The sequence below is a fragment of the Solanum dulcamara genome, chromosome 1 (assembly GCF_947179165.1).
Source record: "Solanum dulcamara chromosome 1, daSolDulc1.2, whole genome shotgun sequence".
Classification (NCBI taxonomy): Eukaryota; Viridiplantae; Streptophyta; class Magnoliopsida; order Solanales; family Solanaceae; genus Solanum; species Solanum dulcamara.
The window spans coordinates 18,013,894-18,040,467 of record NC_077237.1 but is presented as its reverse complement, the minus strand read 5'-3'; the positions used below and the strand labels follow the sequence as shown (position 1 = coordinate 18,040,467).

Here is a 26,574-nt window from a genome sequence, read left to right as displayed (position 1 = left end):
ACCATACTCAGATAAAATGCTCTGATACCAGTTTGTTGGAAAAATGCGGACTATCACAAAAATATATATGGTCCAAATAATGAAATAAAATAAAAAAATAATGACACCAAGAATTTTACGTGAAAATCCTTTTAAATAAGGAAAAAAAATCATGGGCCAAGAGGAGCAAATGATATCACTATAGTAAAGAATTTTACACTGAATAGTATCGAGTACTATACTAAAAAATGACTACCACACACTCAAAAGGAATAACATTCTTTTGATTTACTATCTTACTAAAATATCGCTCACACTCTATATTTCTTCACAGACTATTTTCTTAGTCTATAAAATCCTCACAGCTCTCTAAATAATCTTTTTCTCTGTGAATTGGTGTGTCTTAAATGGGGAGCTGAAGAGCTCCTTTTATAAGTGAAATTTGCATTTAACCATTCACAATTTGTCAAACAAATTGTGCTACTTTCCATCAAAAATTTGCCCTGCTACCTTTGTTGACAAAAAATTTAGATGGATTTTTACAACAATTATAGTAGCAATTGTTGATAAAAAAAGGTTCATAGGATGGACCCCACAAAAATAAGCTCAAGAGTAAAGAACTCAAAATTTACATAGTTCTATCCGCAACAAAAACAACACAGACTGTATATGAATTTTTATAGGAGTGAAAATCATGCAAGAAGGTTTTTAGAGTTTAGCTTTAAATGTATCCTGTATTAAAATTTTCAAATTCCTGCTTGAGCACATGATTTTGTACAAATTTTCAATTTTTTAATTATTCTTCTCATCGTGTTTTGGGCGAAAATCGTGAAACATGGGTAAAAGTTGATTTGAAGATAGACAAATAATAAAGCTGGAGATCGGGCTTTTTGGAATCACTATACAATTTTTAATCCCAAACAATTGTTATATTTAGTTTAAAAAATTCTATTACCATAGATAGTAAATATGTTCTTAATATAACATAAGGTGATTTATCCTCATTTGTATTCCAACATAATTTTAATTACTTACTAATCCTAATGATAAGACGTTGTTTTAATCATTATTGACTCTTTGCTAACTTGCTTCAGAGTGTATTTGATATGAAGAAAAATATTTTTTAGGGAAAATAAATTTTCAAAATATTTCTTCTTGAAAAACAAGTGAATTTTTAATGTGTTTTTTTAATATTTGATAAACAAATAAAAATATTTTTTCAAAAATATTTATATATTATCTAGCTAAACATTATAAAACTGAATGAGATGAAATATGGAGGTTCGAGGGTAATGGAAATGAGATTGTCAAAACTCAAGAGATGGGAGTTGGGGATTAGTTAGATGGAAAGGAAACAATAAGGAGTCGTTTGGTGCGAGATATAAGGTATAATAATTTCAGGGATAAAATGCAGGACTATTTAATCTTACGTTTGGTTTGAAATATTAGGTAGTACTAAGATTATTTATCTCATCATTTATACTTTAGTGATGCGATAAATTATCTCATATAAATGGTGAAATAACTTATCCCAAAATAATTAATTTCGATATAACTTATTCTCAACCAAACAAACCCTAATATAATCACTTATTAACTTATTTTTCCTACTTTAGTTTAAAATGTCATTTTTTTAATTTCTCAAATAATTATTATTATCAAAAACATATTTTCTAGGGAAAATTGAAAAACTTCCTCCGTATCAACCGCATAATCTATTTTTTAAAAGAGATCAATGGTCATTGGTCCATCGACACACCACCGCACGCAACACCTCCGGTCACTTTAGTCCACTCCCGGCGATTACCAGGTACTGTTTTATTCCTCTTCTTCTCTCTCTCTCTCTCTCTTCCTCTCCTTGTTTTCTCTCTTGCACTCTCCCTTGTGACGCAGCCTCTGTTTCCCAACATCCCTAACCCCTGTGAATTGAAGTTAGTTGAGATTAATAGTGAATATTGCGGCTTGAGTTTTCATATTTTTGGACGTTTATACCTGAACTATAATTCCCACATAATTGGGAGGGTCCACCGCCTGCTAGAAATCGTTGTGATACACTAACTGTATTGTGCATGTAAGGTGTTTGATGAATTGCTTGAGTGATAAAGTTCAGTCTGAGTAACCAAGTTACATTAGCAGTTGATTATAAGCAAGTGTCGGGTGGTTTTGGGTAGGTCTTATAATGTTTTGTAAGCTCCTCAAGTGTTTTGCATTGTATTGAATGACTGTCAGCTAAAGAAATGAATATGTGACTGGCTCTTGTGTTTAAATTTTGTCTTTGGAGAACTGGCAAGAGGCTGAATACATTGTGTGACTGCTATCTTGGTTCATAAACATTTTGTGTGATTGTCCCTTGGAATGAATCTGGAATATATCAGTGAAATGATTCATGACTAAGATAACTTTTACCTTATCAACAAAAGAATGTGTAACAATATGAAGAGCTCCGGTGAGCTCAACAAAGGACAAATCAGAAAAAAGAAGGAAAAAGAGGGGGAGATAGGATGAAATAGAGAGATAGGGAGAAAAGATGGGTATTTTCATTCAACTTGTTCTTTTGTCATACGCTGTTCACTATTAAATACTCCCTCCTGTTTCAATTTGTTTGACTTACTTTCCTTTTTAGTCCGTTTAAAAAAGAACAACCCTTTCCTTTTTTAGCAACTCTTTTGTTTTAACTTTCCACATATGTTTAAGATCACAAGGCTAAAGGGCATTTTGGTACATTTGACATATCTTTAATTTTAGACTACAAAATTTAAAAGTCTTCTTTACTTTCTTAAACTTCATGTCAAGTCAAAATAGGCCAAACAAAATGAAATGGAGGGAGTACTGGATATGGACAACTGTCCGATTATGACGTCACACTAACAACCCAAATAAAAATAAACATGTGGTCAACAATTAGCAAGTAGCAGTTTGGGACTATTCTGGATTAACTAGAGATTAAAGATTAAAACCTAAGCATTAACTAGTAAATTGTAAAATTTAAATGCATACCCCTAAATCATTACAGAATGATCCATGACCAAGCTCAGTTGAGTGCATTGTTTGAGTTGTACATGAACTGAAATTTTTTAGGTGGTTGAAGTTGAGTGGCGGGTACACTCAAGCTGTTACCTATGTGCCTAATGTTAAGATAGATTCAAAGACTGTGTTTAACATATTTTTTCTATGGTACTGATGTTATTCAAAATTCCATAAATAATTGTTGAATAATGTGAACTGATTAGTGATTGAATATATTATGGGAATTAGTTGTGCATATTGGCATGATAGTCCTGATATGACTAGGATGAGATGTGGGGAGGGGAGAGTTGCAATGATTGATTCATATGACTGGCGGCGCAAGTTAGACAATTGTACTTGTTCTTTGTGCTAGCGTCTTTGTGTACTACTTTGCTGGTTTTGCAATTTTGTTTTTTTAAAATTCTTTAGAAGGATTTGTTGCTGATATTTTTGAGGACATAATTTAATGCAAATATGATTCTACTCTGCTTTATGCCAATTGGATTGGGATAGTCATTGCTTTAATGCTCTTACTTGCACATGAACTTTGGATGGATTCATGAATGTGCATGAATAAAGGAATATGCACACTTGAAATGGCTAAGAGAATTTTAAAAAGGGTAGTTCATTGCACTAAGCTTCCGCTATGTGTGGGGTCCGGGGAAGAGTCGGACCACAATGATCTATTGCATGCAGTCTTACCCTGCATTTTTGCAAGAGGCTGTGGTCTCTCTAAAAGTCCCCAGCCTGCTTTACCCTGCATGACAACAACTTTATTAGTTACATTAAGAGAGACCAAAAAAAAAAAGAAACAAAAGCTAGCAAAGGTGACACTTATGTCTTTGCACTTCAGTTGCTCCACCCGCTGTGGTGGAGATCCCAAACTCTTGATGGGAGTTTCTTAGTACCCATTCACTTGTTATTTTTGTCCTGTGCATTGGGGACAACACACAATTCTAATTGTAGGGTGGGGATTTTTAGTTTTTGCTCATCGTTTTGGTGACTTTACTGTTGCTTCTTCGTGTTACGTTTGTATTTTTTTGTTGTTTAATATAACTGATTTTGTTTGGTAGTATTAGATAGTAATAAGGTTCTTGGGTTTCTTTAAGCCATGTTTCTTTCGTCAAGAACCTCTTTTATTTTTTAACCGGGTGTTTTTAGGAATTAATTAGTAGTTAAGTAATAAATAAAAAGAAAAACTTTGGTGTGTTGCAAAGTGTAGTGGATGTTCACTAATTAGTGGGACCCACCAACATGGCAAGTTGCCACAAGTTGCCATTTCCTTCACGCATTTTCTCTGATTTCCTTGGCTATAAATAGCCTTGGAAATCAGAGAATGAATAAGGTAGAAGAAAATAAATAGCCTTGGAAATCAGAGAATGAATAAGGTAGAAGAAAATAATATACTAAAAATTCTCTCATCTTCTCTTACTTTCTCCTTCTTATTAATTTGCTAAGTTAGTTTATTTTACAACACGTTATCAGCACGAAGCTCCATCACTTTGAGCTATTTTTAAGAAGAAAAATATGGATATGCCTCAAATTTTGTTTGGATCAATGATCAATCACGCGGATATTTATGTAATTGATAGTGGACCAACTCATGCTATTTTTAAAGATGAGAAATATTTTTCCAACTTGCTTAGAAGAAAAGCAAATGTTACTACAATTTCTGGTAATTCAAAAATGATTGAAGGCTCCGGAAGAGCTATTATATTTCTGTCTAAGGGGATAAAAATTATTATAGAAGATGCATTATTCTCTTCTAAATCTCCAAGAAACTTGTTAAGTTTTAAAGATATCCGCAGAAATGGATATCATGTTAAGACACTAAATGAAATAAATACTGAATATCTTGGTATAACCAAGAGTGTCTCAGGCCAGAAATATATTTTGGAAAAACTACCAACTTTGTCGTCTGGCCTATATTAGTCAAAAATTAGTGCAATTGAAGTACATATGATCATAAACCAGAAGTTTACTGATCTAAATATATTTGTGCTATGGCATGATCGAATAGGTCATTCTGGATCAATAATGATGAGACGAATACTTGAAAATTCAATTGGACATCCGTTAAAGAACCAGAAGATTCTTACGAATGATGAATTTTCATGTGCTGCTTGTTATCAAGGCAAATTGATTGCCAGACCATTAACCCTGAAGGTTGACATCGAATCTCCTAGCTTTTTAGAGCGTATACATGGAGATATATGTGGACTTATTCATCCACCTAGTGGATTGTTTAGATATATTATGGTCCTAATAGATGCATCATCTAGATGGTCTCATGTGTGCCTGTTATCACCTCGCAACCTGGCGTTTGCGAAGTTGTTGGCACAAATAATAAGATTAAGGGCGCAATTCCCAGATTATCCAATTAAGGCCATTCGCCTTGATAATGCTGGAGAATTTACATCCCAAGCTGTTGATGATTATTGCTTATCAATTGGGATAAAAATTGAACATCCTGTTACTTATGTTCATACTCAAAATGGCCTTGCAGAGTCATTTATTAAGCGCCTACAATTGATAGCAAGACCTCTACTAATGAAAACAAAATTGTCAATTACTGTTTGGGGTCATGCTATCTTACATGCAACAACACTTGTACGTCTCAGACCGACACATTATAATAAATACTCTCTATCACAATTAGTATTTGGTCATAAGCCAAATATAGCCCATCTACGAATTTTTGATTGTGCACGTGCCTGTAGCACTACCACAACGTACAAAGGTGGGCCCTCAACGACGATTGGGCATATATGTTGGGTTTGACTCACCCTCCATAATTCGATACCTTGAACCGTTTTCTGGAGATTTATTCACTGCTCGATTTGTAGATTGTCGGTTTGATGAAACAACTTTTCCGCCATTAGGGGGAGAGAAAGGAACCCGAAAAAGAAATTGCATGGAAAGTTTCATCACTATCTCATTTTGATCCACGTACCCGCACATGTGAGCAGGAGGTCCAGAAGATCATCCACTTACAGAAAATAGCAAATCAAATGCCAGATGCATTTAATGATTTGAAACGGATAACTAAGTCACATATCCCTGATGTGAATGTGCCTATCCGAATTGATGTCTCAAAAGGACCATCTACTAGTATCATAGCTTCTAAATTCCAAATACGCCTGAAGCGTGGTAGACCATTGTGTTCAAAAGATAAAAATCCTAGAAAGAGATGTGTGAGGAATAATAATGATGATACTACACAAGAACCTCCTGGATAAGGTCAAAATTTGAGTAATCCTGATAATCCTAAAGAAATCAGTGAACCCGAGACTCAAGTGAATGAAGAACTTTCAATAAGTTCTACTGGTGATGAGATAAATTTAGATCGATCAAAAATTACGGTGGATAATGTTTTTGCATATGATGTTGCAATTAACCTCATGCAAGATAGTGAAAGTCTTGAGCCTAAATTCGTCGAAGAATGTCGACGTAGATATGATTGGCCAGAATGGCAAAAGACAATTCAATTAGAATTAGGTTCACTTGCTAAACGTGAGGTTTTTGGACTTGTAGTCCAAACCCCTGAAGGGGTAAAACTAGTTGGCTATAAATGGGTTTTTGTGCGAAAACGAAATGAGAGAAATGAAATTGTAAGATACAAGGCACGCTTTGTTGCACAAGGATTCTCTCAAAGACCCGGGGTCAACTATGAAAAAACATATTCACCTATTATGGATGGAATAACATTTCGATATCTTATCAGTCTAGCTGTACATAAAAAATTTAAAATACATCTAATGGATGTAGTTACAGCTTACCTTTATGGTTCACTTGATAATGAAATTTACATGAAAATCTCAGAAGGATGAAAATCTCAGAAGGATGAAAATTGCCTGAAGCATGTAATAAGTCTCGGGAGATGTACTCAATGAAATTGCAAAGATCATTATATGGTCTAAAACAATCAGGGCGTATGTGGTATAATCGCCTTAATGAATACTTAATAAATGAAGGCTATATAAATGATGCCATTTGTCCATGTGTTTTTATTAAGAAAATGGAATCAGCGTTTGTTATACTCGCCGTTTATGTTGATGACATAAATCTCATTGGAATCCCTGAAGAGGTCCAAAAGACAATTGAATATCTAAAGAAAGAATTTGAGATGAAAGACAAAACTTTGTCTGGGTCTGCAAATTGAACATTTAGCAGACGGGGTCTTTGTACACCAATCTACCTACATTGAGAAAATCTTAAAACGATTTTACATGGACAAAGCACATCCATTAAGTACTTCAATGGTTGTTCGATCACTTGAAGTGGAAAAAGATCCATTTCGACCTCCATAAGAGGATGAAGAACTTCTTGGTACTAAAGTACCATATCTCAGTGCTATTGGTGCACTTATGTACCTTGCTAACACAACCAGGCCTGATATAACATTTTTTGTTAATTTGCTAGCAAGGTACCATTGATATGAGTTTGTTTTATACTAACAAAGGTTGTGCAGACCTTATTGGTTATGCAGATGCAAGTTATTTATCAGACCCACATAAAGCTCGATCTTAAATAGGCTATCTATTTACACACGGAGGAACTGCTATATCATGATAATCTACAAAACAGTCTATTGTTGCTACTTCTTCAAATCATGTTGAAATAATAGCAAATCATGAAGCAAGTAAATAATGTGTGTGATTGAGATCGATGATACAGTTCATTAAAGAAAAATGTGGCCTGAAAAATGATGTCAAAGTACCCATAATTACATTCGAAGACAATGCCGCGTGCATAGCTCAGTTGAAAGGTGGTTTCATAAAAGGAGACAGAACGAAACATATTTCACCAAAATTATTGTTCACACGTGATCTCCAGAAGAATGGTGATATTGATGTACAACAAGTTCGTTCAAGTGATAATCTTGCAGATTTATTCACAAAGGCATTACCAACACCAACTTTTGAGAAACTAAGATATAAGGTTGGAATGCGTCGTCTCCAAAATATCAAATGAAGTTTTTATCAGGGGGAGTAAAATACGCGTTGCACTCTTTTTTTCCTTAATCAAGGTTTTGTCCCACTGGGTTTTCCTGGTAAGGTTTTTAATGAGGCAACACTCAAGGCATATTACCAGATGTGTGTACTCTTTTTCTTCACTAGGCTTTTTCCTACTGGATTTTTCCTAATAAGGTCTTAACGAGACACAACATCTATGAGTGTTCAGGATATTTGTTCTTTCACTAGAATTTTTATTTTGTATATGAACATTCAAGGGGAGTGTTGCAACGTGTAGTGGATGTCCACTAATTAGTAGGACCCACCAACATGGCAAGTTGCCACAAGTTGCCATTTCCTTCATGCGTTTTCTCTGATTTCCCTCTGATTTCCAAGGCTATAAATAGCCTTGGAAATCAGAGAATGAATAAGGCAGAAGAAAATAATATACTAAAAATTCTCTCCGCTTCTCTTACTTTCTCTTTCTTATTAATTTGCTAAGTTAGTTTATTTTACAACATGGTTGTCACGCCCCGGGAGGGTACCCTAGACGCAACCGGCACTCAAAAACCATTTCTGGCTCCCAAGCGAACCACATAGCCTGATCACACATCCGTTCATTCATTCATTCAACGGAAAGTTTAAAAATAAAGAATAATTTAGCGGGCAACTCAAATCACCCATCCAACTCAAAGAATAAAGACCATGGGCCGACAGATCAACTAAAATATTTGTCGTTAAAAATAGTTTGACAAGAATAACTCAAAGATAGAAGTACTCAATCGACCCATCACTATCTAGTCTATGAAGCCTCTATCACTACTATCTAATTGGTGCCAATGACATGTTCATGGCTACCTCAAATCAAAATGAAAAGGGCTAACTCGATGCAAGAATACACAGACGGTGTCCTCCGAATGTAGGGGAGGACTCACCAATACGCTGGGTGCGAATAGATCCCCAATGATGCTCCTATTGACGATCTCTTAAACCTGTCTCTGCATCATGAAATGATGCAGGTCCAAATGGACGTCAGTACGTGGAATGTATGAGTATGTAATATGGCAGAATGAAACATACCTCAAGGAAGAATAGCAGCGGTCCAAATATCTCAAATCAGAAAGATAAGAGAGACTCAAATAAGGCGTCATAAGTCTAAAGTAAGAATACATTTTTAGACAAAGACCAATCATATACCATACAATCCAATCCAATCATGTACAATACAGTGCAATTAAATCATTCAATCCCATTTCAATCATATACTGTTAACTCGAAGTCAATCACATATCATCTAATCCAATCAACTCATATACACTCAACTCAACATTCAACTCAACAATCAGCTCAAAGGACTCAACTCAGTAAATATGTAACAACTCACTCAAGTGTCCTAAGTCTAACAAGAAATAGTTTAGACAGGACTAACTCATAAGCATATAGCAACTCACTCAAATGCCCTAAGTCTAACAAGAAATAGTTTAGACGGGACTAACTCATAAGCCACTCAACTCAACTGACTCGGAGCACTATCAAGACCTAAATGAGAGTTTCTCTTATCTGACAACCATCACCTATGAGCCGGTGATAGTACAACAATCAGACGTTGTTGCCACGTCCGTCCATACCTTGCCAAGGCATGAACGCCTCCCTAATCATGGATACCATCGATTAGTCAAGTCCTATCATTTCAGGACAATAAAATGGGAAACATCCGACTTTAACGGTCCGATCCCATGGGAAGCATCCGACTTTAACGGTTCCATCCCTACCTACGTTGGCGGTGTAGTTTCTGGGGTTCGAGTATGGACTATACTCTTACCCGCTTTGGTGCTCGATACTCCTCCCATGACTCCATGCTCATAAGACTCCCTCCAATCATATCAAACAAGCCCTCACGGCTAGTTTCATGTGGAACATTACCACCTCATCAACTCTGTTCTCATTTCAACTCAATTAAGTCATAATGGCAAGTCTCATTTAGGACCTTGTCCAATCGTCAATTCCATCCTCAAATCAACTCAATCAAGCCTCATTTAGATAAGCATTTATGACATCTCCTCAAGACTCATCACAACTCTATGGCTTTTAGCCCAACAACTCAAGTGGAGTAACACATTCAAGAAAATTGACTTATGCAACATAATCACATGGTTAAAGAGATCAATAAGACATATTAACAAGTAAAAATGCTCAACTCATTTATAATCAAAATACTCGTGTTCAAAATAATTAAAAGACTCCTCAAACTCAACTCATGCTTAAACTCTTTTAAATCATAGATGAAAATAATCATTTCTTAAACTCAAAAATAGTGTATAAATAGTTTATGCAAAAATGCTCACAAATCATTTATTTAAAACTCCTTCTCAAAAGATCCTTTATTTCCAAAATACTCATAAGACTCCAATCAACTCAGATTATGCAAATCACATATCACATAATCACATTAGACTCCAATCCGCTCCATCACATAACATCCTCATCAATATACCTCTTCATCAATCATTCTACACATATTAAATAAGCACCATTCACGTCATCACTCACATCGTCATCAAAACATCATCATCACATCATCATCATATATTATCATTTACATCATCATCAAACATTATCATCACATCATTGTCAAGTATCATCATCACATCAATCATCAAACATCTACTCCAAAATCCTTATTTTTGTCCTATGTTCATTTTATAGAAGCAAACGGACATTCTTGACTAACCAATTCATTCTTTTCATTCCAATCAATACATATATACACACAACTATCCATCCCAACCTCAAGACATTTATGACAAGAAATCTCATCTTGGGTTCATGTGAATGAAACATGAACCCATACTCTCAAAAAAACTCAACTCAAGAATATCGTCAATACCTATAAATCTATATACAAAGATACATTTGTAGTTAATAATATAAAAAATAACTATTTAGTAACTCAAGTCATTAAAATCATCAATCAACCATTTGTATCTAAAAACATTCCATAGTTTAGGGAAAACTTTCAAGAAAACCTTTCTAGAAGGTGCAACTCTTTCACAACTCTTAACCAACACATCTATGGGCATATGGAAGAACTCAATCCATATTTTAGGTTAGCCTTACATACCTTGTTTGAAGACTTTGAAGAAACCTTGATGTTAGGTCTTCAATGGAAGGCTTGAATTCTTGAAGCTCTTGAAGGCAATCTTTGTTGGAGAAGGATTTGGAGAAGAAGAAGAAGAAGAAGAAGAAGAAGAAGAAGAGAGGGAAAATTTTAGGGCTTTTTAGAGAGAGAGAGAAGCTGAAAATAATGGTCCAAAATGCTCAAGGATGGTGTATATATAATTTGGAAAAAGTCCAAGTTGCCCCTCTTCAAAAAATCTGGAAAATTGGGCAAAAGTCTTGCTAGCGCTATAGTGGCGCGTCGCGCCACTGCAGCGCCAAGCCAAAATAGGCTTAAAACCCTGCACATCTAATAGTGGCGCGTCGCGCCAAGCCCCAAACTACTGAGGCTGTTTTCTGGCGCTATAGTGGCGTGGGGCGCCACTGGAGCGCCAAGCCTAAATTTCGCCCAGGCCTGAAATTCCTGCAGTACTAGTCTGTAGTAAAATGGCCATAACTTTTGACTCCGAACTCCAAAAATTGCAATCTTGGCGGCGTTGGAAAGAAGACTCAAAGACCTTTAATTTGGTAGGTCGTGGGCCACCCAGTTCTTTATATCCTAGGAGATATGATCGTTTGAAGTTGACCCTTATACTAACTCATCCGAAAACTTAATCGATTGGAGTTCTTTGGACTCGACTTGGTGTTAGAGATCCCTTATGACGCCTAAACACATCTAACACACTTCAAATACTTAGGAATTAATCCTAACTCATGTGTAGAATTACAAGTCCTCCGGTCCGAGTCTACCCACACATGAAGAAATGTTCGAGTCTTTGCGAAAAAATTTCCGGGGTGTCACAATCGTGTTGAATATCCCTCCCTAGCTATCTCATGACTTGTTTAATACCATCATAGTTGGACTTTTTAATATGAGTTAAATAAACTCCCCATGGATTTTTGTGTTGACTCTTGAATTGAATTGAGAAAAATGATGTTGTTAGTGACGCTTAGGCTCATGTTGGATTTTTGTGTTGACTCTTGAATTGAATTGAGAAAAATAATGTTGTTAGTGACAATTAGGCTCATGTTTTGACTCCTTGCTCACTGATTGGTATTGTATTTATTTTGTCTCAATTGTTCTTGTTGGAAGTTGGAATTGATTCGTCGTGAATAATTCATGTGTCATGTCAGGTGAGGTTTAGTTGTAAAATTTATTTGCATGCATTTGTGGTCTAGATTTTTTTTTTTTAGGTGAAATTTGGGGTATTACTTGGTTTAGAAATGAAAAAAGGCCTTTCTTGAATCGTTAGAGCCTAAATATGCTTACCTTACATTATTTTTACCCTAGTCACCCCTTTTGAACCTTTTATCCTTTTTGTTGGCATCCATGTTATAACCCTTAACCTTTTGATATTTATTATCTTGTCATTTTTATCCTATTCCCTTGAGTACTTTAAAAACTTGGATGAATACACATAATTTGAAGTATGGAGGTGATTGAGTTTTGAGATTTTGAGGAGAGAGGGAGGGAGGGAGGGAGGGAGGGGGAGGGAGGGAGAGAGAGAGAGAGAGATAGAGAGGGAGAGAGAGAGAGGGGGAGAGAGAGAGGGAGAGAGAGAGAGAGAGAGAGGGAGAGGGAGAGGGAGAGGGGGAGGGAGGGGGAGAGGGAGAGCGGGAGGGAGAGAGAGAGAGAGAGAGAGAGAGAGAGAGAGAAGGGGGGGGGGGGGGGGGGTCTGTATTTCTGGAAAATAAAGGAAAGAAAGAAGGTTTAACTTGTTCAAGTATTGGTGGTGCACTGGTGCTTAAGGGAATTTTGAGTCACTTTTAACCATATTTTTCCTACCATGCTCCCTACATTACAACCCTATTTAAGTCCTATTTGATCTTAGACTGAGTTCCTTACAGTAGGGGAGAATTAAAAGATGGGCAAGTCTTTGGTACCATACTTGTTACATTTGAATGTCTTTGTGAGTGTGAGTGAATTCTTTCTTTCATGTTCCTAGAGATATATTGGTTATATTATGAGTGATTGGGACTTTCTTTTGATTGTTGGTGAGAGCACATGAGTTAGGAAGGATAGGAAAAGTTATTAAACTTCTTAATTAAGAGCACTTGAGCAAGTGAAGTAAGTTGGTGAAAGGGGTTAAATCTTGAATTTGAGATGTCAACTTGGTTATTATGGTAGTTTTAAACTCTTAGGAATTTTGATTTTAAAATATGGGGAAGTTTGTTATGATTCATATGCACGTAGACTAATTGTTGGTATCAATTGAAAGCGTTGGTATGTTCTAGCCTAATTGAAATTTTGACTTGGTATCTTCAATGTTTAAAGATGGATTGATATTACTGTGTCATTGAGTTTGCCTGGCTCGAGGACGAACTAAGGTTTAAGTACGGGATGTTGACATAATTAATAACCAACCCTACAGATATCATATCATATGCACTCTCAAGGATCAAAAAGAGAGTAAAAGACCTATTGAAATAATTCACCGGAACTTTCCTCCTCTAGCTTGTGTTGAATGTCATAAATAAAAACAGAGTCAGATGACTAATATTCTGTGTTGGGAAATTTACTTGAATATGCAGAAACAGAGACAAATATCCCCACATAGATATCAAAAAAGATATCAAGAACCTACAGCTTCTAGCCAATATTGATAAAGCACAAAATAACAACACTTATTCATATGGAAAGATGGATAAGTGTCAATTAATTCAATCCTACCACTCAGCCAACTGCAAAGTCAGTTCTCTTATTACTATAGAGTACAAAATTTAGTATTCATTCTCAGTTACCCCAACTAATTAACACACTTTAGATGACATATCAAAGTATGAATTGCCCATTTGCCAATAGTCTGACATTACTTATACAAGATATTGCTTTTGTTTGCTCAGTTATGTTCCATGCAGCAATCAGATTGACTAGCCCTTGTGTGCAGCATTGATGCTGGCCATTTCTAGGTCATTAGATTAGATCTTGCTGACTTTTGGGTCATCATAGATGGCTTTTTAGAGAAATATTGTGGATCACACATGTAAAGTTCGGAGGCCCAACTTCTAAACTTAAGAAATTTATCAGTCAGCTCAACATAGGCACTTTGATATGAACTCATCCTTTTGCAGCCCAAAATATTTGAACATGCGCGTTAGATAATTTTGTTGCTTTTCTCTTGATTTATTGACAAGGAGATGCACAAGATGTACTAATCCGGAGCATGTGGGTATCAGACTATCGCTTAACCTGGGAAGCATGCATGCCAAGTGAATTTTTTATTTTTGGATTTTTCTACATTTTCAGATTCCAAATAGACATCGATATAATTTTATGATATATGGGATCTGTATTCAAGTTTGATAGGTTCAAATAAATAGATTATGTCTAATTAATCCAAAATGTAATTAGGTTAAATGAATTGAATAAAGATAAGTTGAGTAACATGCTAACATAAATGTCAATTAGGCTCGCAGGGTAGCTAGCCCTTCTACTACATGTTCTTGTTCCATGTTGATGGAATTCACCTTCCTCCAACCCCCTCCTTCTCTGTTGGCCATAACTTGCAAGGTTCCAAGTCTTGGGTTCATAATGTACTGGCACTTCAAAAAGCACCACTCCCCCAGTTGTTACAGTCTGGCAAATTTTCTTCAGTATGGGTCAATGTCCAACTTTTTGTGCATAAAACTTGTGATTGCACTGTGCTCTTTGCCTTTGAATTTAGGCATTTGCTTACAGCTAGGCATTATCTTTTGTTCTTTTATCAATTCTCATGTGTTGGAGCTTACTGACTTTTAAAATAATTGGTGCTTTACTGTCTTGGCAATGCAAATTATGACCTGAAAATTTCTACTCTAATAATTCATGCATTGATACCTTCTTGTTTTTACTTGAGTGCCAGGCTACTATGATGTCCAAATTAACAATAATTACAAGGCTGGCTAGACAAATTAGTCAACTTACAGTGAATAGAACTTCCGTCCTCACTTGCAGTTACAGCACAGATGTGCGACGTTCAATCCCCAAGAGGGGTGATGCAGAGACAATAGGGTCCTTTGCTGATCGATTTGGCTATAAATCTCTCTCTTCCCTTGCAGAAAAACCCATTAAAGGCGAACGCAAACCCCAAGTAGGAGAAAATGTCTCAAGGAAGGACAAGATTAGCTTTCTTGTAAATACACTTCTTGATCTAAAGGATAGTAAAGAAGCTGTATATGGTGCACTTGATGCTTGGGTTGCGTGGGAGCAGAATTTTCCCATTGGATCCCTAAAGCAGGTATTGCTCAAACTAGAGAAAGAGCAACAATGGCATAGAATTGTTCAGGTCATTAAGTGGATGTTAAGCAAGGGTCAGGGAAATACAATGGGGACGTATGAACAGTTAATTAAAGCACTGGATATGGATCACAGGGCAAAAGAGGCACATGAGTTTTGGAATAAGAAAATCGGTTCCGATCTGCATTCTGTGCCCTGGCGGTTGTGTAGTCTTATGATTTCTGTATATTACCGTAATCATATGCTTGAGGATCTTATTAAGCTATTCAAGGGCTTAGAAGCATTTGATCGGAAACCTCCTGACAAGTCCATCATGCAGAAAGTAGCTGATACATATGAGGTGCTAGGCTTTCTTGATCAGAAGGATCGTTTACTGGAGAAGTACAAAGACTTGTTTACGGAGACATGGAATGGAAGTCCAAAGGGATTGAGAGGATCTCGACCCCAAAGAAAAGAAAAACAAGCACGGGAAGATTAAGGGATATATCAAATATGTATGTTTAGTATGAAGTTGTTTGATATCAGGTTTACTTAAGCAATCAATCCACTCAATATTTTCAGAAATCTTATTTTGGTGCGGTTGAAAATTATTTGTTGCACTGTCAAGAATCAAGCAAACCCCCCTGCAGGATGATGGGAGCCTGTGTGACCATGCATTCACCCGGTGTCAGCTTAGTTGAAACCTTTAGATACTATTCAGATCAGAATCAGACTGCTATGTTTTTATGTACTTTTAGCATCTTATGCTTGCTTGGCTATGGAGCTAGAAGATGTGATTGAACCATGTACGTGAACAAAAAAACAGAATGGTGACATCATGGATCCATGTTTTGAGGTTGATGAAATTCCATTTTTTGATAATGAGGTTCATGTTTAGACAACTGCTCAATAGGAAGAGGAGAACTCAGTAATTGAACATCAAAGAAAGGCTATCAGTCTTCTTTGACGCATTCTAAAACTGGATAAAAAAGAATGAAAACCAAAAAAAAGTTTATGAACATTATGTAAAGTGTACGAATTAGTATATCTCCTAAGGATTAAGAAACCAGTACTTCACGTGTATATTATATGAAGTATATCTAATTAAGGATCTAACCCACACGTATGGTGAACTTGGTACATTTCCAATTGAAATTATCGTGTGCTCTTTCAAACTCTTCGAATTGCTCTGTAGTTAATTAGCAAAAATGCCTCATGACACCCCTATAATTTGTGATCCCCTCTTGTCCCACCAAGGAAATGAAAATACACCCAATAGCATTGAAAATGAGTGGTTTTGAACTTTTGATCTCCGCTTGTGTCATGGATAAATCCTCAAGGTAAAAAATTAACACTTATTAAACTTGAAATTGTCCTTATGAAACAAGTGGGGTCAACATCATGATTTCTTCAGAACTGGTCAGTTATACAGAGATGTATACTTTACTGCGGTTACACTACTACCTAAGATTTCCAATTCAGTTACTGTGAAGGACTACATGCCTATAGCCTGTTGGACATTGTTATACATGATCTTAGAAAAAAACCTCTCAGAAAGGATGCACAAAGTAATAGCTAGTGTGTTAGAATATATGGTAATATATTCTGATAGATTTGAGATGTTGACAATAGGCAGAGACATTGAGAAAATCGGCCATGTCGACATGAGTGAAGTCGTACTCAAGGATGACAGCACGAGAGTGTTTGTTATCTTGGAAGATATCACGCAAGCGATTCCAAGCCTCTATCGCCGTGGTGTCAGGTTCCAGAATTGTATGCAACAGATCATGAGAGATAGTAGCGTAGAGCCATTGGAGAACGGTGGCGTCAAGGGTGGACCACAGTTCTTTGTCCTCCTCCTGTTGAGGCCGTTTCTCCGTTCCTGCCGCCGGAGGAATAATATGATCAATTACCCGATGGGATCGTGCATGAATCTTAAATAGTTTCGCCCAAGTGGAATATTGGACATTCTCCATCTCAAGAGTGATGGGAACATGGTTCTTGATGTTGGAGACAATAAGAACAGGATGAAAGGAAGATTTGGAGGTAGACATGGTGAAAAAGCGAAGGCGAGGGGGGCTGCGGCGGCGGGAGACCTAGAAGAAGAATGAGAGAATTTGTCTAGACAGCTGATACCATGAAAGAAATTAATCCCTTGCTTTATTTCATTAACATAATAAGTATATATACACCTAATACAAGCGTCTAATACAAGGAAACTAACTATCTATATATGGAAACTAAATATATACAATTTGTTACAAATCTGTCAGAATATATTACCATATATTCTAACACATGCACGCTCTCAAGCGCATCATGCGCTACCTACAAGGTACGTTGGAGTATGGTCTTCACCTGTATCCCTCTTCCACAACCAACCTTGTCTCGTATACTGATGCTGATTGGGGTGGGTGCCCCGACACATGGCGTTCAACGTCGGGTTATTGTGTCTTTATGGGTGATAACTTGTTCTCATGGTCTGCCAAACGTCAGGCTACTTTGTCCCGTTCGAGTGTCGAGGCAGAATATCGAGGGGTTGCCAATGTGGTTTCTGAGTTCTGTTGGTTACGAAATTTGCTTTTGGAACTTCATTGTCATATTCCACGGGCTACTTTGGTTTATTGTGATAATGTTAGTGCCATATATCTGGCTGGTAATCCTGTTCAGCATCAATGCACTAAGCACATTGAGATGGATATACATTTTGTCCGGGAGAAGGTGGCTCGTGGCCAGGTTAGGGTACTACGTGTCCCCTCTCATTATCAGATTACAGATATCTTCACCAAAGGCCTTTCGTTGGTATTATTTGAAGACTTTCGGGACAGTCTTAGCGTTCGGCGACCTCCCGCTTCGACTGCGGAGGTGTGTTAGAATATATGGCAATATATTCTGACAGATTTGTAACAAATTGTATATATTTAGTTTCCATATATAGATAGTTAGTTTCCTTGTATTAGACACTTGTATTAGGTGTATATATACTTATTATGTTAATGAAATAAAGCAAGAGATTAATTTTTTTCATAGTGTTATCAGTGTTTCTCAATCAAGGTTCATTACTGGGAGAAAAATTGTGGACAACGTCATTCAATATTTGGACATCCCCTAGATACTACAAAGCTGAAGCTCATCCAATGGCACCCAATGGTAGAAAAGATTGTAGCTAAAATAACTTCTTGGACTGCTAATAAGGTGCAATTAGTACAATCTGTCTTGTTTATAATGCATTCATATTGGTCTCAGATCTTTATCTTACTTGTGAAAGTGATTGAAGGCCATTGTATTACTAAAAGAGCCTTGGTAGCATAGGATCGAATGTGTCTACCCAAATCAGCCGGAGGTATGAACATTATAAACATGAAATGCTGGAATAAAGTTGTCATTGCTAAAAATTGGTGGGACTTGGCCGATAAAATTGAATCGTTTGTGATGTTTTTTTCATACTCTGTCTACATTATAAATATTTCTTATCAAACTTGCCAAGTTCGCATTTGCATTGGAATTTAAAAATGTACTTTTTACCATCCTCATTTTTCTTTTGTTCCAACATGTATTCACATACATTCAGTTTTATAAGATACGCTATAGCTAGAAATGTTTTAACGATTATAGGTTTAAGAAAGAGACTGACGAGGTGGGAGAAATAAGAGAAAAAAATGGGACTGTAATGGGAGGCACATATTGTATTTTTTTTTGGCTTATGCTTTTGAATGTCTATAAATAATCAACATTATCGTAACTATGAATATTTTTCATTTTTTCGATTTCGGCCTTCATTGGTATTTTCAAGAGGATCAACTTGTAATATGAATGCCATTACGCTTTGCAGAGATATAAGGTGCCATTTTAGGATTCTATTTTCTTGTACTATGACCAAAATGAACTCATGCCTTCCTCATCTCTTCCAAATTTATATTCCAATATCTTCTTGTCATTTCTCCCCCACACCCTTCCTCCCATTTTTATTCTTTTTTTTTCAAAAAAAAAAAGACGAGAAACAATCCTGAACTGAAATATATAATAGTTTCAATCTTTGTTTTGATAATGATATATACACCATCATTAATTTATATAGTTTATACCCCAAACTCTTTTTTTATACTATTTCTTTCTGTCAAAAAGAGGGGACTGAACAAAAGTGGTCCATAGGATGATCATAATATAGTCTTTTCCACTCCAATAAAATTACATAATCTCTATTTGTTTTTGATATAAGAGGTATTTTCATGTTTTACTTGGTATTGTGTTCATACTGTTGTATGGAATGATTGATTCCGATCGGTTGCTTTTTTTGCCCCCATATTGCTACATGGGGGAACATAGAGACATAAAAAAGGGGGTCCTATTAACTTATTTCGACCTAGGATAATAAGCTCATGAGATTGATCTTAATTCATCGTCGAGAAAGAAAAGAAGACTTCATATCACGATCCAAGCTAGACCCTAGGTGTGACACAACGATTAGAATTCCGAGGGACCCCAACCTAGCCTCTTAACATATCATACATGAGCATACATAAGGTAAATGAAACGTTAAGACAAAGACATAGATGCAGAAATAAAGTCATAACATGAATAACTCGATAAGGGAGAAAGAAACTCTGAAAAATCAAGACAACATAGACTCCATGAATATCTAACATGCCTCTATTAGTCTAGATGAGGGCATAAGACAAGTTCCCAGCTCACCAAAAATACGTAATTAAATGTCATAGTAATGTAAGGAATCATAAATGTTTCGTCCTCAAATCATGAGGACTCACCAATAAGAGGAATGTAAGCTCAATCTCTAGCCATGAGTGGGATGGGCGTGATGATTGTCGTACCCTATATTATGATATAATATAGACAAAAGTATGCGTTAGTACATGAAATGCACTAAGTATGTGAGAAATATGCATGAAAAATGATAATCGGACATAAACAATATGAACATCGGATGCACAAATATTATCTTAAAAACATGAGTAAAACTTGAAAATATTTGAATATCATAGTCATATGGTCAATGCATCATAAAATCAACACAAGAACTTATACGATAACATATACCTTTTGTGTGAGATAGGACTTTAACCGACACTAAAGACCATGCATTGAAATATGATCTACACAAGGAAAAACACCTATAACATGAAATCCGATGTAACTCCCACATCGAGAAGAGAGAGGCTACTTGCCAAGGTAGACTCCGTGAGAACATCTTAACACCATGAGCTATATGTGGATCCACTAGGCTATAAGGCAAACCTACGTGGGCAACGTAGTTAAAGACTAAAACCTGCTACTAGGATTCCCTTGGGTAGCTACTTGGCTATCGGACTGAACCCCACCTTAAATTCCTCTTAGTGCTTAGTCATTATTCCAATGAAACACATTGAAATCATAGCCATTAACATCATCATGAAAATAGTCATAAGAGTAGCTCATAAACATGATTGATTCATATAAGAATAAGAAAACCTTTCAATCCTTGGTTAGGTGAGAAAACCTTTCACCTCTTTAACATAGTGTGTGATAATTTCATTTCACAACCATAAATACATCATTGAAACATCATCATATCTTTTCATAAAATACTACCTCAATTCATGATCATAACTTCATAAGTTCATACTTGAAAATAAAATAGTGCATGAGTCCATGAAAATCAACTTGAAATCATGAAATTCAACTCAATTTATGCATAATTAATGGTAATGAGAGAAACTATAATTGAATTGACTCAATGAAATCTCATAAAAATTAGGGCTTAAACATAGAATTCAATAAAAAGAATGTAGAGAAAACCTTGGGACTCCATGTATGAATTTCCAAATATCTGGATTTAGCAATGTCACGATTCCAACCTGCCGTGACTGGCACCCACAATACTTATTCCAGTGGGAGAACCATTTCTACACCCCACCTTATCAAACTTTAGGAGATAAAAATTAAAGACTTGCGGAAGCAGAAATAAATCAGAAATAGTGATGAGTTCCTATAAACTTAGCCAACCATGTTAATAACAACAAAATGTGAAAGTAAAAACATCATAGAAAATGAAAGTCATCGTACCAAAAATCTAACCAACAAATCTAGAACAGGAGTACAACTCCAAATAGAAACTAGTAAATAAATAGGAACATTGTCTAAAAATGTAAGTCCCGAAAGAAGGACTGAGATTACGAGAAAAGTCCACGGCAGCATGATAGAATAGCTCACCCTTGGACTTTGAATAACATGCTAATCTTCCAACCAAGGTTTCTCCTCAACCAGTTGAATATGCCATGTACTCAACAAAAAGGCAGAGCAAAAGTAGTATCAATACACAAAACAATGGTGTACTGGTAGGATCATGCGGTTAGCCAGTAAGCAGATCATAGACGAGTAAATTTCAACACAATAGGCATATACATATATAAAATAAGTCAACCATATCTCAATATCACAGCTCAATGTCTTTCACATGCTATAATTTCACATAATGGTCCTCTCAAGGGACCTACAAATCATCAACTTTGTGTCGGAACATAACACATGATCCAAGTATGTGTCAGAACGTGACACCCGATTTAAAATATGTGTCAGAATGTGACATCCAATCCCAAGATATCACAATCACAAGAACATTCAATGTTTACACCATTTATACCACTAAGAACAGGTTCATCACAATAACAGGCCATCAAGTGATCATTTCACACTTAATATAGCATGTTTCCCTATTCATATACACACATACATATCATGAAGCAATTTAATAAGTATATGAAACACATACGGGAAACTAGACTATCACCTACCTTAAATTTAAGCTTTTAGAACCTTACAATGCAATAAACTTCCCTTTTGGGTTCGTTTCTTCTCGTTCTTGGTCTAAAAATATTAAATACATATCGAGGATCAATACAATGGCCTAACTATCAAGAAATACAACATAATTTCATTTCCTAGGCCAAATCCATGATCCTAACTTTACCCTAGGGCTATTTTCCACCATAGATTTTCAGTTCAAACCTTCCACCAATGATTATCACCCATACTTCTAGTTTCTAAGATTCAAAGTATGAATCTAGAGAGTAAAAACCTTACCTAAAGTGTGGAAATCTGTGAAAAATCAATGAAATTCACCGTAGGTCACTCTTAGGGTTTTAGAAATTGATTCTTGCAGATAAAGATTGTTTCTAGTCTTTTTCACGATTTAAGTCGTGACTGTCCCGATATGGAGGGATAGATCCTTCTCTGGCGGCCCCGATCTGCTGGGAATAATCTAATGGGATATGATGGAACAATGAGCTCGGAGTTAGTGCTGTAATCCCCCATTTCACAACACTCTCCCTTTCAAAAATGTATTAAAATATATCCCTCACGTAAACTTCGATTTTAAGAGTTTTACTCACTCAAATATGATTTCGCGAAACCGTAAATTCTCCATATCGTCTTGGATATCAGACTTTACAATAAAATAATAAATTTGACCTCCCATTATTCACGTGATCACCCTAGAATTTACCTGACTCAGAATTCGTCCAAGTCTGACCTAGGCTCAAATTTTTCGAAGTTACTACCCAAAATTTTCTGGACCGAAATTCTTTCCCATTGGCCTATCCCTAATGACGGGAGTAGGTCATTACAAACAAGCTCTAAATGCACTTTGAATTGGAGACTTGAATTTGAAACTCTTGAATTTTGCTTAAGGAAGAAGAAGACCTTGGGAGGAAAATTCTAGAGAGAAGATTTATGTTTAGGATGAATGGGAGTGAATAAGGAATTTTAGAGGGTTAGGAATGAGTTATAGGCTAGGAATCAACCCCCAAAACTTCCAAATACATTATTGAACCAATGGACTTTCCATGGTTTGTATATGGTCTACCGACCGTGGACCCTTTCGTGTAAATGGTCCTTGGTCCAACTATGAGGAGGGAGGTCTACAAGTGAGCTCCACGATTTGTGGATACTTTCATGAGCCGTCGACCCATTCGTGAACATCCACTCTTTTTTCCAACTTCCTAGTGTTCCACATGGGGCCATTCCACGACCCATGGTCCTTTTCACTGTCCGTGATGGGCTTCGTGAGGGGGCAAAAATTTCAACTTTTCTATGATCCTTCTTTTGAACTACAATTTTCGATCTTCCGATCTTTCAACTTCTGGGGTCTTACACTTCATCTCCAAGTTTAACTCCTACATAACTTCATTCTATTTTATTTTTGGGAGGAGGGTTGTGAAGCAGTGTCAAAGAAAAATATTAAGTATTCTAGTGGAGGAACACCTCCTATGGTTAAGAGACATAGGACAAAAATGATTTTTTGTTTATAATCATGATTGTGAAATTGAGTTATATACGTAGAGGAATGGAGAAAATTGTAAAAAACTGAATAATTATACAATATTTGTCTTATGTAAAGGGGTTATCTTACCCTCACGGAATAGCGACCCTTTGTCTCGGCCATTGTAGCAGCTGTGACGTCTAGGGTATAAGGGATATGATTACTTAACACCATCCTTACCTTCCTCCTACTATAAATTTGAAAAAATAGTAAAAATATGCAAGAACAAATAATTTTATCAAAAACATTCCTCTATTAAATTCTCCGGAGGTAGGGGTGGAGGAGAATATGGCGAGCACCTTTTGATGAGAGGTATGAACAAAAAGCTTTGAGAAAATAAATGTTTTCTGAATTATATGAAACCTATAAGCAAACAAAGAATCCATGGATATTTGAATTCAACTATCCAGAAAAAAGGAGAATATTTGATGGAAGGACTAGGAATCCTTTTGAACAATTGCCAACTTGATATTTTGATATTATCACTACAAAGAAGATCTTTCGAATTTTCCGAAGAAGATGAAATCAAAATTTAAATAGTTCTTTATCCTAGATATCCAGTCAATTGTTGCGCCTCAAAGTATTTTGAGGAGAACCAACTCTTGATGCACTATCTCCTTTCAACCCTTTGAGTGAAATGTGGTAAAAGAAAAGGAAAAAAAATTCATGGACCAACCCCATCATCTCGAGCATTTTACCAGAGGTTCTTAATCTACCTTTTGTGATTCCTATTGAAGCATATGCTCTGGGGTGGTAGGGTGCATGTGGATGCAGTTCTTTCGATCATTATAGCTTATTTTAGAATATTTATAGCATTCTTTTTATATAAACTTATTTATTCTTTTTAAATTTTTTTTGAGTTCATTAAATACTTTCCTTAACTTATATTTTAACAGATTGAATATCTTTTATAATAAATCGAAGAAATATGCAATGATTTTTTCTCGAAATCATCAACGAAAAATATAGACTATTCCTTCCTTTGCGTCGAATGGATCATAATCACTATCTATATTATAGAAAATTGTGCGCCACAAATAAGAGCTAATAAAGATATCACATTTTCATAGAAAGATATCACGCTTTCTTGTGAAAAAATGATATATTTACTGAGGCAAAAAAAATATATCAAATTTCTTGGGATCAGTTGAGATCGCTTCAAATTGGACATAATGCTTTATTGTTATCATGCTATTCTATTATATGTGTACATAATGTATAGGGGTTATGAAAATAATTCTTTTGTTTATAGTGGAATTTATAGATCAATCTACAATATTATCGGGGGTAATTCAAATTGAGTAGAATGAATTGATATAGCAAATAAATAAAATTACATGTTATGTCAATCCCATATATGGGATTGTTATTAACATATATTAAGATAATATAATGTAGATTGATCAATAGATCCATAATGCAATCTCTATCTTTGTTTAATTTTAGGGGTTAACTTTATAACTACAACTTAACTAATAAATAGTATAGTAGAAAAAAATTGATGATTTTTTCTACCATACTATCTCTCTATTAGAATACTGTTGATTCTTGTCCACTCGTTTCATTTTTGACATGAAATTGATTTTTTTTTTCATTTTATTTCGTCAATTGTGACTCCAATTTGATATAATCAACATGTTTTTTACTTATTTGTTATATATATATATATATATATATATATATATATATATATATATATATATATATATATATATATATTGATATGAATTAAAAAGATATATGTGTGAGACACCACCTATATCTTTCAATTATTGTGAGACCAATTTTGAGCTGAAACCGTGGTTTAAGGCAACAGATTAACTGTTTTAAACAATTAGGAGACCTGTTTAGATTCTTAAACGTGTCATTATGTTGCGCAATTTTCTAAAATCTTTTTTCTAATTTTGCTCCCAAACCATACACTTGCCATTTTTCTAGCTAGCCAAATAAATCCATAGCCAGAAAAATTAATTTATTTTTGTTTTTTCTGGAAAGTATTCCCTTCTGCTCGACTTGTATATTGAATCAGCTCTTTTCCAGGAGTAGGCAAAACAACTCCATAGCCACCATGCACCTACCTTGCAAGATTTCTACCTAATATATATAAACACAGTAATAAGAACAATAACAAAATAAAAGACTTTTGCATCACTCTCTCACTCACTATCAAACAAGAATAATAGAAGCCACTTACTTCTTTAATAATAATAATAGCACTCTTCTCTCATCTCTCTAGATCATTTTAAAAAAAGAAGCATTTCATGTAGTAGGGTTTGACATTTTTCATACCATATATATATATATATATATATATATATATATTGAAATCTTCTTATTTTTTGTTTGAAAATAATTCTTAGGGTTTTTCACAAAAATTACTTGAAGGATTCTTGAGAGTTTTTTTTTTAATTTCTTTTTACTTTTTTTTTGGAGTGATGCACGTTCATTTTGGCTTGATTTATTAGATTTTCTTTTTTGGTTTTTTTTAAGAGGAATATTATTATATTTTTCTCCTTCTTGTTAAAGATTAACAAACACAGTGTCAACCGAGGTGTATAACCCTAACATTTGTTAGGGTTTTTCGTATTTTGATTGATACTGTGATTGTTTCACTATAATAAAAAAATATTTTTTGATAATCTATTACTAATCCGTCACTTCTGCTAAAAAGGATTAGCTGACGTATTTTATTGTTTATCTACTAAATTTATTCGTCGCTATTTTTTGTTTTTTTTTCTAATAGTGTTTACACAAACATGTAAAAAGATCCTTGTTTTTTTTTGTTTTTTTGTTTTGGGGGATTATGGAAGGGAATGGAGAGCCAATTGATGAGTGGAATTGTCAATTAGTTGAGGAAAATTTTGTAAATGGAATTTTTTCCAATAATAATAAGCGTAGCATTGCCCGACGCCGGGCAGAAAAATGTGGTTTCAATCCTTCTGGTATTACTACTCCGGCGATGTCGCCGC

At 35.4% G+C, this 26,574-nt stretch overlaps 2 protein-coding genes across 2 annotated transcripts; one reads left to right on the top strand and one right to left on the bottom strand.

The window, feature by feature from the left end:
- Positions 1-1,670: 1,670 nt before the first annotated feature.
- Positions 1,671-16,173, top strand: LOC129902815 (pentatricopeptide repeat-containing protein At4g21190). Its single transcript, XM_055978228.1, has 2 exons — positions 1,671-1,789; positions 14,939-16,173. The coding sequence occupies exon 2, from the start codon at positions 14,945-14,947 to the stop codon at positions 15,788-15,790; it is 846 nt and encodes a 281-aa protein (XP_055834203.1). The 5' UTR covers positions 1,671-1,789; positions 14,939-14,944; the 3' UTR covers positions 15,791-16,173.
- Positions 16,174-16,874: 701 nt separating this feature from the next.
- Positions 16,875-17,345, bottom strand: LOC129892029 (uncharacterized). The gene has a single exon (XM_055967556.1). The coding sequence runs from the start codon at positions 17,343-17,345 to the stop codon at positions 16,875-16,877; it is 471 nt and encodes a 156-aa protein (XP_055823531.1).
- Positions 17,346-26,574: the final 9,229 nt, after the last annotated feature.